General features: G+C 40.5%; 1 protein-coding gene across 1 annotated transcript in view; it reads right to left on the bottom strand.

Moving 5' to 3' along the window:
• The window catches only part of GPATCH8 (G-patch domain containing 8), a 113,037-nt gene extending 101,354 nt beyond the window's left edge, over nucleotides 1-11,683 (bottom strand). Inside the window, exon 1 of the mRNA XM_059380992.1 lies at nucleotides 11,578-11,683. Coding sequence (XP_059236975.1) covers nucleotides 11,578-11,622 — 45 coding nt within the window. The 5' untranslated portion in view covers nucleotides 11,623-11,683. The remainder of the gene's footprint in view (nucleotides 1-11,577) is intronic.
• Nucleotides 11,684-14,155: the final 2,472 nt, after the last annotated feature.

The raw sequence follows: 14,155 nt of genomic DNA, 5'->3' as shown, positions 1-14,155 counted from the left end.
TCTGAATATCCCCCAACTGGCTTTATAGGTTACCACAAAAAGTAATAGCCCAACCTAGATAATCCACAGTACAGCAGGAAGCTGAGTCCCCAAGGCTTCCCAGGCTCTACTAAGCCTCTCCTTACTTTCCTTAACTGTGAATACCTGACTTTCCTTAACTGTGAATTCAAATATCTGAGCAACTTCTAGGTGCCAGACCCTGGCTCAATGCTAGAAAAATGAATAAAACAAAGACTTGGCATCCAAGGAGTTCTAAGTCCAGTGTGAGGAGATAAACTATAAGGAAGTATACAGTAAGAGAGGTAAAAACACAGTAGTTAAGAGCCAACACTGGTCCAAAATACCTGAAAGCTACCTCTTCAACTAGCTATGTGGATCTGGGTAAGTTTTTCATTGTAAAATGGGGATAATAGAACCTGCCCTACTGGCAGATTACATGAAATAATGGTGCACACAACAAAGTAATAAGCCCTCTATACTGTGAGCTGCTACTATTGCCAGTAAAAGTGCTATTACTGAAATATGACCAAAGTGCTATGGGAGCACAGAAAATCAACTAATTCAACTTAGGAAGATGTCAGAGGTGACACCAAAACTTTTATATTGAAGACTATAAAAGTACAGTAGCAGGAATTCAAGACAGCTAAGAGCATATGCAAAACCAAAAATTAAAAAAAGAGCCTAGCAAGGCACCAGGGTGGCTCAATCAGTTAAGTGTTCACCTTTGGCTCAGGTCATGATCTCAGTCAGGGTCCTGGGATCAAGCCCCACTCTGCTTCCCTGATCAGTGGTGAATCTTCTCCCTCTGTCCCTCCCCTTGCTTATTTTCTCTCTCAAATAAGTAAAATCTTTTAAAAATTTTTAATTAACCAAAAAAAAAAAAAAAAAAAAAGAAAGAAAGAAAGAAAAGAGCCTGGCATGTCCAGGTTAATAAAAGAAAACTGAAGGATGGCAGAACAATGAAGTGAAAAGAAAAGAGATACACCTTTTACAATGGCACCAGATGCTCCAGTTTGGTTTTTTGGGGTGGGGGGGGGCACCTGGATGGTTCAGTTGTTAAGTGGCTGCCTTTGGCTCTGGTCATGATTCCAGCGTCCTGGGATCGAGATTCACATCGGGCTCCCTGCTCAGTGGAGAGCCTGCTTCTCCCCCTCCCTCTGCTGCTAACCCTGCTTGTGTGCATGTGCGCGCTTTCTCTCTCACTGTCTGTCAAATAAATAAATAAATAAACAAACAAATGAATAAATCTTTAAAAATATAATAAAGTTATTAAAAAGAAAAAAAGATTTCATTTTTAGGGGCACCAGTATGGCTCAGTTGGTTAAGTGTCTGCCTTCAGCTCAGATCATAATCCCTAGGTCTTGGGATGGAGCCCTGCATCAGGCTCCCCGCTCAGTGGACAGCCTGCTTCTCCCTCTCCCACTCCCCCTGCTTGTGTTCCCCCTCTCAGTTTCTCTGTCAAAAAGATAAATAAAAATCTTAAAAAAAAAAATGCTACTTGGATTAGATAAATATCTCCAAAATATCCTGGCACAGGGCCCATACCAACAAACAGAGGCTGATAATATCATCACTAGCTATCACAGCAGTCAACTTCTGCTGCTCCAACAGTCAAGGGTGAGTTTATAGTACCCAAATTTGACAACATCCAGTAGAAGTACCATCTCCTCTCCCATCTACCTTTTTACTGACACAAATGAAAATGGACTGATTTTATCTTATTTCTTATCCTTTATGATGCCATGCTAATACATGGGCACTCAATAAATGTTTGGGAAATGGAACTGTCTGGTAAACCTATGCACAGTGAAAAGGCCAGCAAGAAGTCATAACTAAGTAAGTTTATAACACCAAGAGGTTACCAGAAAACAAAAATGATAAACATACCAACCATTTCCTACCAGATAGGTAACTGGTAGAAAATGCTGCCATGTATTAAAGGGAAACAGTGCTCTGCATACTGTAGATAAAACTAACACTCATCTCCTCAAAAAGAGACCAATCTATACACCACAGCAAAAAGAACACTACCAAAAAAATACAAGATAAATTACAAAATAAATCAGAAGATAAAGTTCAAACCCCCGCTCTGAATTAGGCAAAATAATTTATCTGGGCCTCAGTTTCACCATCTCTAAAATAGAGTTCCTATCTAATCTATCTACCTCACTGAGCTACTGGAAGAAATTAGACAAGAATGTATCGGGCGCCTGGGTGGCTCAGTGGGTTGGGCCGCTGCCTTTGGCTCAGGTCATGATCTCAGGGTCCTGGGATCAAGTCCTGCATCCGGCTCTCTGCTCAGCGGGGAGCCTGCTTCCTCCTCTCTCTCTCTCTGCCTGCGTCTCTGCCTACTTGTGATCTCTCTCTGTCAAATAAATAAATAAAATCTTTAAAAAAAAAAAAAAGAATGTATCTAAGCACACTTACTAAACCATAACAGTATACAACTACACAATATTACCATTCTTATATCCAGGTTAGATGATTTTACAACACCCTGAAGTCTTAGTTCCCTAACTTCCTTTCTTATGATCTTGTCCTCCATTCTACTTTAGCCGTTTCACTATCATGTCATTACCAATAATCTCAACTCTTTCATAATCTCTATTTCAAGCACTATGCTCTACCAACTGTAACAGCTCATTCCCTCTAGTACCTCCAACTCCAATAATTCTTTTGTTTTTAACTGAAGTGTAATTAACAATGCTGTATTAGGGGCGCCTGGGTGGCTCAGGTCATGATCTCAGGGTAGTTGGATGGAGCCCTACATCAGGCTCTCTGCTCAACAGGGAGCTTGCTTCCCCCTTTCTCTCTGCCTGCTGCTCTGCCTGCTTGTGATCACTCTCAGTCAAATAAATAAATAAAATCTTTGGGAGAAAAAAAGTTCTATTAGTTTCAGGTGTACAATACAATGATTCAACAAGTCTACACATTACTCAGTGCTCATTACAGTAAGTAAACTCTTAATCCTTTTTATACTTTTCCTCATCCCCCACCCACCTCCCATCACTCCAACAATTCTTAAACCCCACTGCAGACTACAATCCATTGATCCAATTTTTTTTTTTAAGATTTTATTTATTTATTTGACAGAGAGAGATCACAAGTAGGCATAGAGGCAGGCAGAGAGAGAGAGAGGAGGAAGCAGGCTCCGCGCTGAGCAGAGAGCCTGATGCGGGACTCGATCCAACTTTTCCCTCCACCCCAAAAGTCCTTACTTATCTCCCCACCCACCAAGCTTACAATCACAGTCCGTTATTATAATCCCTCTCTTGCCCCCACTCACATTAACTCTGGTTGATGAGCACTGGTTATCACAGCTTTAACTGTACATACAGCACATCTAACAACTGTGTCTGAATTAATCTTCCAATAAGAACAACCGTGTTGGGCGCCTGGGTGGCTCAGTAGGTTAAAGCCTCTGCCTTCAGCTCAGGTCATGATCCCAGGATCCTGGGATCAAGCCCCAGATCAGGCCCTCTGCTCGGCAGGGAGCCTGCTTCCTTCTCTCTCTCTCTCTGCCTGCCTCTCTGCCTACTTGTGATCTCTATCTGTCAAATAAATAAATAAAATCTTTAAAAATAAATAAATAAATAAATAAATAAATAAAGCTAGGAACATTCCTGATTAGAGCATTAAAATAAAACTTAATTGTTGTAGCCTCAGCTTTCACTTTTTCCCTATGTACAATGGCTTAATCATTGTTCAAAGAGAAAAACAAAAACAAACAATTCTGCCTGTTCCAATTCTATACTTTTACCCTGGCTATTTTCTCCAACTGAATGCCTCCCTATGATCTCAGGGTCCCGGCATTAAGCCCCACATCTGGCTCCCTGCTCAGCAGGGAGTCTGCTTCTCCCTCCACCGCTCCTGCTCCAGAGTGTGCATGTTCTTTCTCTCTCTCTCTCTCTCTCTCGCTAATGAATAAATAAAATCTTAAAAAAAAAAAAAAAAAGATGTAGTCTTAGCTTTCAAGATCCAGCTTAAATGCTACTTTCTTCATAAAGGCATGCCCAACCATTCCACTTCAAGAGTTCTCTCATTTACTTTGAACTTTTTATTTACTGACTACGCTGTTCACCTAACAATCCTGCTGATTTTGAGTAGTAAATACTATTGTTACTTTTGTTACCTCTCAATCTAGGACAAAAAGCTCCTTTTCTTAGCCTCAAGTTTTCTCTATACACACACACTTCTTAGTACAACTACTATTCAAATATTATTTTAACAACCTTTTTAAAAGTAAGTTTAGTGCACCTGGTGGCTTAGTTGGTTGGGCGACTGCCTTAAGCTTGGGTCATGATCCCTGGGTCCTTAGGATCAAGTCCCCCATTAGGCTCTCAGCTCAGCAGGGAACCTGCTTCTCCCTCTCCCTCTGACCCTCCCCCTGCTTGTACTCTCCCTCCCTCCCTCTCTGCGTCAAATAAATAAATAAAATCTTTAAAAAAAATAAGTTTATATACTAGAAAATATTCTGAAGGTAATATATCCCTTGGTATCTCTTATGCAGATACCCTAAGGCAGTTATTAAACCAATTAAATTTTTAACCATTTTTGCTCCTTCTAAGATACTTCATAATTTTTCTTATAGCATTACTCAAAGCAATAAGGGAAATTACTGACTACAGCATATAAATGCACAAGCATTAGCTTAAGCTTTTATCTATATTATCCAATTAATTTCTTGATTTTTGATCAGTATTATCTACAAAAGGTTGAAAAAGCAAGCTACTTCTCCCTCATCAACACTAAAAAATATTCCTTGAACCATAAGATAAAAGTACTAACTTTTCCAACAATCATTATCTAAAATATCAGTCAGAAAATATGAGCGATGATTTTTTCTATTATAACTAAATCTGAAAAAAAATAACTAAATCTGAAGGGCTGTTTTGTATTTCAATTCCATAAAACAGAGAGATAAACTGAATTCCTCTTTGAAATCAACTGTCAGAGAAGGATGATAACAAATAACTGAACCCTAATGAGATGAGACCAAATTAATATTACAAAGACATCTTCTGCTTGTTTGAATGATGCACAACTTAAGATTTATCTTACCTCGACACTACTAGTAAAAATTAAAATTAAGTTACAGGAAACTACTATTTTGGCCCTAACTTTAATTTCTTACTATCTAGGGCACTTACTAAAATATTATATGCTATTAACCTACATATAATGCCAAAATAACTGTGGCTACTTTTTCTTCCATAAATTCCTATATTATGTATAATATATTAAATGCATCTGTTAAATCACAGAGAAATCATTTAGTATGACAATATAGTATATTCTTTCAGCTGCATATATTTAAATTTTTGCATTAATTAATACAATGCATTAAGCACATTCAGATAGATTTCCACAGTTAAATGGACAATTCACTTTTTATAACTGGAAAATCATTACAACATCTTCTGGTATCCACTGCAGTATCAAATCAATGACTTCTTTCAGTATCTGTGGTGGTCATTTGTAATTCCTTTGGTAATTAACCATGAGTCAGCTCTCACTTAATGCTAAACGGCGATGCTAATATGAAAAGGGATTTAATGCCAGACATACAAGCAAAAGTACCAAACTGTTTCAGGGAAGGAATGTTAATAGAATTCAAGAACTGGATGTCTACTTCAAGCTGGAACCCATTTACATTAATAAAATATTAGAAACTTATTAAGTCACAAGAAAAAAAATGAAATCTCCACATGGGTTTCAAATCCATAATTCAAGATCTCATGAACTCCTAATCCTTTCCAGAAAATGGTAATTTTTTTTTTTTTTTTAAAGCAAACTCCACCACTCAATGTGGGGCTCAAACTCGTGACCCTGAGATCGAGTTACATGCTGGACTGACTGAGCCAGCCAGATACCCCAGAAAATGGTCATCTTGGCCACAAGAGAACACTGTCCTTTTTTCATTTTATCATATACCTAAAGAGATGGAAATTACATGGAAATATATCTCAGCTATGAAGCAGAAGAATCAGTATAGCTAATTATATATGAGTCTAAAAAATTTTTTAAGTCACAAATTTTAGTTCTGGTTATATAAATTATCATAAATATCTAAGAAAATGGGAAAAAAGAGTTTCTGTAGTATTCTAATGGGAATTGTGTGATACAGATAGAAAAAAATGGAATGAATACAACAGGGTCACCTATTTTTCTGTAATGCTGATAGCACTAGAACAGCCCTGTAAATAATCAGCCTAATAATGAATCTGTCTAGATCAGTTTCTTCTTGGTCTCAATGCCTACTTTGAAAACAAGTAAGCATACTGTCACATGAAGCCCTGTGATCGCAATTCCTGCCAACCCCATTGTCCCTCCAATGCAACTTATGTTTTTCTCTGTGATGTTATTCCTTAACTGTCCCTTTTCCAGTACCCTTTACCTTGAATATTTACCTTAATCCTTCAAATAACCACCAGAGAACTTTCCCTTATGCTAACCTTACACGGTAACTCTTGAACACCTGAAAATATACTAACCAATAATTTTGCATTTGTTAATAATGACAATTTATCAACAGTATTTTGATGGTACAGCCTTGGTTCCAACCCTGTCCACCTATATAATATATATGGGAAAGGGAGTAGTAATGATTTTGCATAAATTTCAGTATCCCAAGCAAAGTGCACACTGATTTCCACAACTAGTGGCATCTCTTCCAGATGATGGGAGACCCTGGAAGCAGAGTCTTCCCCGTGTCATCTGTCATCTCCACCACGTCTACATTAGAATGCCAACTTTACTGCAAGATACCACACAGAAAATATACTAAGATGCTTCTGTGCTCAAAGTATTTTAAAACTGTAACCTTCTCATTTAATGGTCTCAACTAAGAATTATCTGAAGGTCACATCCTGGTATCATACATGAAATACCAGGACTCTTACATACTACATAAAGTAACACATGACTTATTACTATTTACCATTATGATTACTTACATATAGTATAGAAAACCCTTGGGTAATTTTATTTTTACTATGCACTTTAAGACTTTTATTCTCTTCTTTTATTACTCATTGATTATCATAACTCCTTTTTATTAGAAATCTAATGCAAAACACATTCAGAACAAGAATGAAAGGCTACTTTATTTTTTTTTTTTTTTAAAGATTTTATTTATTTATTTGACAGAGAGAAATCACAAGTAGATGGAGAGGCAGGCAGAGAGAGAGAGAGGGAAGCAGGCTCCCTGCTGAGCAGAGAGCCCGATGCGGGCCTCGATCCCAGGACCCTGAGATCATGACCTGAGCCGAAGGCAGCGGCTTAACCCACTGAGCCACCCAGGCGCCCTGAAAGGCTACTTTAAATCACCAGTTATCTGCAGGAACACGAATTGAAGAACATATTTCCTCATAGCATTCAGGAGCATCACCATTAACAGCTGCACAACCACTAAACACTGAGCAGTGTAACAACATCTTACAGTTGTACATCTCTGTACAAACAAAACTTTCTTTAGGGAACCTGTAATTCAAAGTACTGAATACATCTATATCTTAAGTTACATATACTACGTATTTTCCATTAGTTTGTGTAACATTTTAATCAGTGAGCAAATATGCCTTAATCTGGTAAATGTAGGCATAAGTTGTGTCTCATTCAGAAATTGAGGTCAGATTTTTAAAGCAGTAGTCAGAATTAAAACATTAAAAAATAAATACGAGTCTAAACCACAAAGATTTCCAAAGATAAAAAAAGATCACTTAAAAAGACCACACAAGGGACACCTGGGTGGCTCAGTCGGTTAAGCATCTGCCTTTGACTCTGGTCATGATCCTAGGGTCCTGGGATGGAGTCCTGCATGGAGCTCCTTGCTTGGCGGGGAGCCTGCTTCTCCCTCTACTTGCTCTGCCTGCCACTCCCTCTGCTTGTGTGTGGGCTCTCTCTCTCTCTCTCTGACAAATAAATAAATAAATATTTTTTTAAAAACGCCACACAAAACAATGTCTAAACTAAAATAACAGTTAACAATATGTCCTCTATTATAGTGTAACTCATCACTGTCAGAAGTCTCCTTCTAAGTCCTTGGGAGAACAAGAAACCGTTCTGGACAAAAGGGAACACAGTAAAAACTAACTGTATAACCTCTCTAAAAGCTCACTTATTCTTCATAATTTGTAAGTTTATCCTCTGTATTTGATGACTCAATTAGTTATATAAAATATGTAAGTGGCAGTAGAGATAATGGCCATGTGCATAGGTTCAAGAGTCTTAAGAGCCAGGGTGGGACTCTAGGTGCTGCCATCTACCAGCTATATATACCTGGCCAAGTTATTTAACTCTCTGTGCCTCAGCTGCCTCATTTGAAAAAGAGCGTTAATAGTACCTACCTCATAGAGTTATTGCAAAGACTATGAGAAAATACACATATAGTGTGTAGAATGGTGCCTATTTATTATTAAAATGAAGTTAGTGAAAATGTTTAAATGTATGTTCTTAATAATGATTACTCTTTATGTTCCTAAGTGCTTCAGGTGCCATGCCACCATTAATTAAGCTCCTCACCATACTACATAAAACACCTTTGAAACTTCAGGTGTTCCCAAATAAGTGAATCCACCTCTGACTCCATACTAAGTTCAAGATACCACAAACTCTCCAAAATTTGCAAGTGATGGTAAATTGGCAAAGAGTGAAATTTTATCATTTTTAGTTATCTTGCCAATTTAAAGCCAAAAAAATGACAGTCATCTAGAACTTACTGGAGAAGATACACAGAAAAATTTCTAGTGCTGTAAGAAGATCTTTTTAAAAGCAACAGGATCCATGCACTCTTCGGAAACCTACTTTGGATTTGTTTTCAAATGTACTCAATGGTTTCACCTTGTTTATCACTCAAAATCTTAAAAGGAGGCCACATTTAATTTTAATAATCCAACCTCAAAATGTTTTAGATGTACTATATACAGGAGCATGCTCTTACATTTTCTCCCTAATAACTATAAATTGAAGGATATCATTAATGAAAATCAGTATTTTTTCTTATTAAAACATCCCGAAGAAATACTACTTTAAGTTTTTTTTTTTGTTGTTAATTTATTGTAGTTGACTATTTTAAATAGATACTTTTTAGAAATGTTAGTACAGCGGCGCCTGGGTGGCTCAGTGGGTTAAAGCCTCTGCCTTTGCTCAGGTCGTGATCTCAGGGTCCTGGGATGGAGTGCTGCATCGGGCTCTCTGCTCAGCGGGGAGCCTGCTTCACTCTCTGCCTGCCTCTCTGCCTACTTGTGATCTCTGTCTGTCAAATAAATAAATAAAATCTTTAAAAAAGAAAAGAAAAGAAATGTTAGCACAGGGGCATCTGGGTGGCTTAGTCGGTTAAGCATCTGCCTTTGGCTCAGGTCAGGATCCAGGCATCCTGGGATCGAGCCCCACATCGGGCTCCCCCTCTCCCTGCTTTGCTCTCTTGCTATCTCTGTCACTATGTGTCTCTATCAAATAAATAAATAAAATTTAATAAAAAGAAATAGAAATGTTAGGGGCGCCTGGGTGGCTCTGCCTTCAGCTCAGGTCATGATTTCAGGGTCCTGGGATCGAGCCCCACCTTGGGCTCCCTGCTCAGCAGAAGTCTGCTTCTCCCTCTCCTACTCCCCTGCTTATGTTCACTCTCTCACTGTGTCTCTGTCAAATAAGTAAATAAATCCTTAAAAAAAAAAAAAGAAAGAAGTAGAAATGTTAGTATAATAATTTACAAAAGTTTTAACATCTTTTAGTTGTCTAAAAGGTTTTCATTCCCAGTTCCCTATTTTACCCATATTAGGAGATCTGAATTTTAGAAAACCAACATTTTCCTAGCTGCAGGAGTTGGGTTATTCCAACATACAAGCAGAAAAAAACCTTAAAATACACGTACTATCTTCATAGAACTACCCATCAGGTTTCAGATAAACCCAGCTAGAATATCAGAAGAGAAAGTCACCTTACTAGAAAAGGCAGAGGCTTTCTCAATTTTTTCAGGTGACAGCATTCACAATCTGCTATTCAGGTGTCAAATTCTTTCAAGGCCCTGCAAATCTGTTTAAGTCAGCTGAAATTCTGTGATTGAGCCATTTTCCCTCATCACTTAATTGTCCATGTTATTTCTTTTCAATTTTATTAGGTCACCTTGAAATTTCCTCCTCTGAAAAGCACTTGAGATTTTAGTTAACAGGTCTCTTTAAAATAATTACCAATAAAAGCCCACACATCTTGTAGCCTACTCACGCAGGAGCTCTTAAAAAAAAAAAAAAAAATCTCAGGGATCAAATGGCTATATAAGAACTGCTTCAACTTCCCTGCACCTGCACTATATTCTTAAACACCTTGAGATCCTGTATTGTGCTGCAGTTAGACAGCAGGCGCATGATCACAAGGTTTTTCAACAGCCCCTTGATCCCTTACTGCTGCAAAACTTATCACAAGCGTTCCATGCACTAGACTGTTGTTGTTTAACTGCTTTGTTTACCAACTCCATCATCTCAGGGAACGCAAACCCTTCAAACTGCCTTCTGAAACGTATCTAGAGTATCCCATGTTACTCGGAGGAAGATCTGCAGCGGGATAAAAACTTGAGTTCTGATGTTCATTCTCCTGACCCAAATTGCTGTTGCCAGGATATGCGGTAGTAATGCAGTGTTTTCTTTGAGACTCTGAGGATGTATTTTACCCTAGAAACAGCCAATTTCTACTAAATCCCTTTTAGTCGCCGAGATTTCTGCGATAACAATGCTCAACAGGAAGGTATTTTAAAACAACTGAAAGACGCGTTATTCTAATTTGGCCTTTATTTTTCCCTCGATAATAACCTGTCATCACAAGGACATTTTTCCATATAGCATTTGCAACTAAAGAAAGAAAAAAAGGAGCTTCTGGAGCTAGTTCTCACGCGCTAAGGAAGTCCCTTATCATTAACGCTTCTTAAAATCTTTCGAGGGAGGATTTGGGGCTAAGCTTACAGCGACCACAGTCCTGTAACTTACTCTTTTCCAAGCAAGATGAACGGTCTAATAACAGCAACATTTACGCCTAGAGAAATCTCAATGTTTGACCAACCAAGGAGGCGGCTGATACCTCAAGGATCCTTTTACCATGGGAAGAAATGGAAAGCCACACAATGAAAGGGATTTAGCATACTGAGGATAGACGAAGGACGACCGAAGAAGAGCCGTGCGAGCAAATCCCAGAAATTCGGAAACCCTGGTCTCAGCAACACCCGCCCGAAGCCCTCCCAACCCATCCCTCTTTTCCCCCCGGGAGCCCGCCCGGCGCCTTCACAGGCCCGGAGCACCCGAGGGCAGCACCGTCCCCAGTCTGCGGCCCAACCAGGCTTCCGAAACCCGCCCGAGCAGGCCAAAGCTGCAAACCCGGCGGCCTGAGCTTAACAGGTAAGAGAATACGAGGTGAGAGGAGATGCGGCCTCGCCTCAAGCTGGGAGGCCCCTAGAGGAATTGGGAGGCGGGAGAAGAGCAAGCCAGTTCGTAAGCCGGAGCAGAGCTTGGAAGAAAAGAACTAGGAGCGGGGAATGAGGACGTGCCGGCTCCGCCAGCGCCTTCCCGGATTCTCGGCGACGCCCGTGTTTACCTGAAAGTCTCGATCCTCGTTGAAGCGGGAGAAGCGGTCCGCCATTTTGCCGCCTTCACTCCTCTCAGGACGACGCTCTCCGGTTCGCTCCTTCCCTCCCGCGACACCCGCCCCCTCGCTCCCCTCCCCAATTCCCCGCCTCCTCCCACGCCCACCCGGCGCGCGCAGGCGAGGGAGGGAGGAAGCGAGAAAGGGCGTCTAGAAGAGAGCCCCGTCGGCGCAGGCGCCTTTCAGCCCTGGAGGCGGAACCTTCCCTTAAATCCCCTCTCCGCTCGCGGCCCAGAGCGACCCCGACGGCAGCGCGTGCGCACTCGCGCCGGAGAGCGGCAAGCGCTTCCGGAGAGAAAGGTTACAAGGGCGCAATACGCTTACGTCGGGATGTTTTCCACCTGCTGGTTTCCCCGACTAGGGTCTATTTTCTTGCCCTCTCGTCTTCGTGTGTGTGCAGAAGTCCATTCTCTGCTTTATTCACTACATAGCAATATAATGCAGTTTGAAAGCGCGGGTTTTGGAGCCAGACTACTTCGATTCCCAGTTTGCTCTGAGGATTAAATGGCAAGCAGACAGGAAAGACCCCTTTTCTCGTGAGGCTTACGTTCCGGCGGGGAGATGTCAGATACATAGTAAAAATAATTACATAATTTTAAATGTTGATGAGTGTTACAAAAAATAAAACAGCACAGTTATGAGACCTCTGAAATGACCTTTGGCCTTTGAGGAAAAGCAAGGGGCAAGGCTCCCCCCCACACACACACATCCCTGCAGCTTTCAAGCAAAGGGAACTTTAGACCCACACGCCCCTCGACTGCTAAGAGTTGCCATTTTTAGGATATTATTATTAGAGTATTTTTCAAGAGACCGAAGTTGGTCCAAATCAACTAAAGCTCTCTGGCTTTCAGTTTTCGTTTATAAAATAAGGAAGTTGAATGTAGTAATCTCTACTGCCACAGACCCAGCAATGACTGTGGGTTATGATTCAGACTTTTCCATCCTATGGTTTTTCTGTGGACCTCACCCAGTCCTCCAGCTCCCTCAGCCAAAATACATAAAACAGGTAGGAGGGAGTATGAGGACTTCCCTGCTTTTGAAGAGAGTAGTTGACAGAAATCACAAAATGGAAAATAGCCCTTACGCTACCGTGAGAGAGTCAAGTGGAATGTAAATTTTGGGAAGGATGTGTATCTTCTATTCCTTTGTTACCCTTTGCCTCATCAAACCCCAGTCCAAGCAGAATACAATTGTAAGCAGTGGAAAGAACTCTGAGAGGAAGAACACAGACTGTAAACATTGTAAAGAGATTGAGGGTATATGTGGCAGATTGAATCAACATGGATACACATGAGGCATTTACCTCTTCTCCCTCTCTCAGCCCTACTAAGATGACAGTAAAAGGATGAGAAGGGTGAACACCTGGGTGGTTCAGTTGGTTGAGGGCCTGACTTCTGCTCAGGTCATGATCCCCCTGGGGCCTGGGATCAAGCCCCCATCAGGCTCCCTGCCTGGCCAGGAGTCTGCTTCTCTCTCTCTTCTGCATTCCCCCTGCTGGTGCTCTCTGCCTCTATCTCTGGCAAATAAATAAATAAAATCTTTTAAAAATAAATAAATAAAAATAAAATCTAAAAAAAAAAAAAAAACTTCGGGGGGCCTGGGTGGCTCAGTGGGTTAAAGCCTCTACCTTTGGCTCAGGTCATGATCCCAGGGTCCTGGAATTGAGCCCCGCATCGGGCTCTCTGCTCAGCGGGGAGCCTGCTTCCTCCTCTCTGTGCCTGCCTCTCTGCCTGGTGATCTCTGTCTGTCCAATGGATAAATAAAATCTTAAAAAAAAAAAAGAAGGAAAGAAGGAAAGGAAAGGAAAACAAACAAACAAACATCTTGGAACCTGGAGAGCACAGATAAATGGAAATGACTTTAGTAGAATAGAGAAAACAACATCCTAGAGTGGGAAAGCTGGGAAACAAGTTGACTAAGGCTAAGGTGTACCACAAAAATTCAGGAATTGGAATCACTAGGTACCAAGATGAAGAAGTAGATGGAGTTGAAAACAGGACTTGTTACAAGGCACTTTAGAGAGCAGTAAAACGCTAAACCCCTTTTCCCACCCAGGTAGTAAACTGGAGGGTTCTCCCCTGAAAAGACTAAACAAAGAGACTCTTTTAACGTATCTGGCACAGATAAGGAAATAGATACCATGCTGTATATGGGAAGGTTTGGTAAAAGCTAACATTCTGGTTGGGGGCAGGCTTCTTCCAGCTCAGTGGGAAAAATCCTACACATACCAAAAATAGGACTGGAGTCTCCCCAACTTACAAAGGTCATGTTCTAGTCCAGATATCCCACAGAAAAGTCCGTCATTCCAGAAGCCCCAACCACACACAGCTTCCACTCAGCTCTTATGTATGAATGTATGCCAAAAATAACCAGACATTGGTAGAAACCTGTGAGACAGAAACACCCCACCCCAAAACAAAGCAAAACAAAGTTAAAAAACAGCAAGTGGAATTCAGAGGAACCAGAAATAATGGAAATAGTAGAAGAAGCCATCAAAAGAATTGTAATCAATATCCACAGAGATAGGAGA

Source organism: Mustela nigripes, chromosome 16, assembly GCF_022355385.1.
Source record: "Mustela nigripes isolate SB6536 chromosome 16, MUSNIG.SB6536, whole genome shotgun sequence".
In the NCBI taxonomy this organism is placed as follows: domain Eukaryota; kingdom Metazoa; phylum Chordata; class Mammalia; order Carnivora; family Mustelidae; genus Mustela; species Mustela nigripes.
Note: the sequence above shows the minus strand (reverse complement) of the source record. Positions and strands in the feature narration are given on the sequence as shown.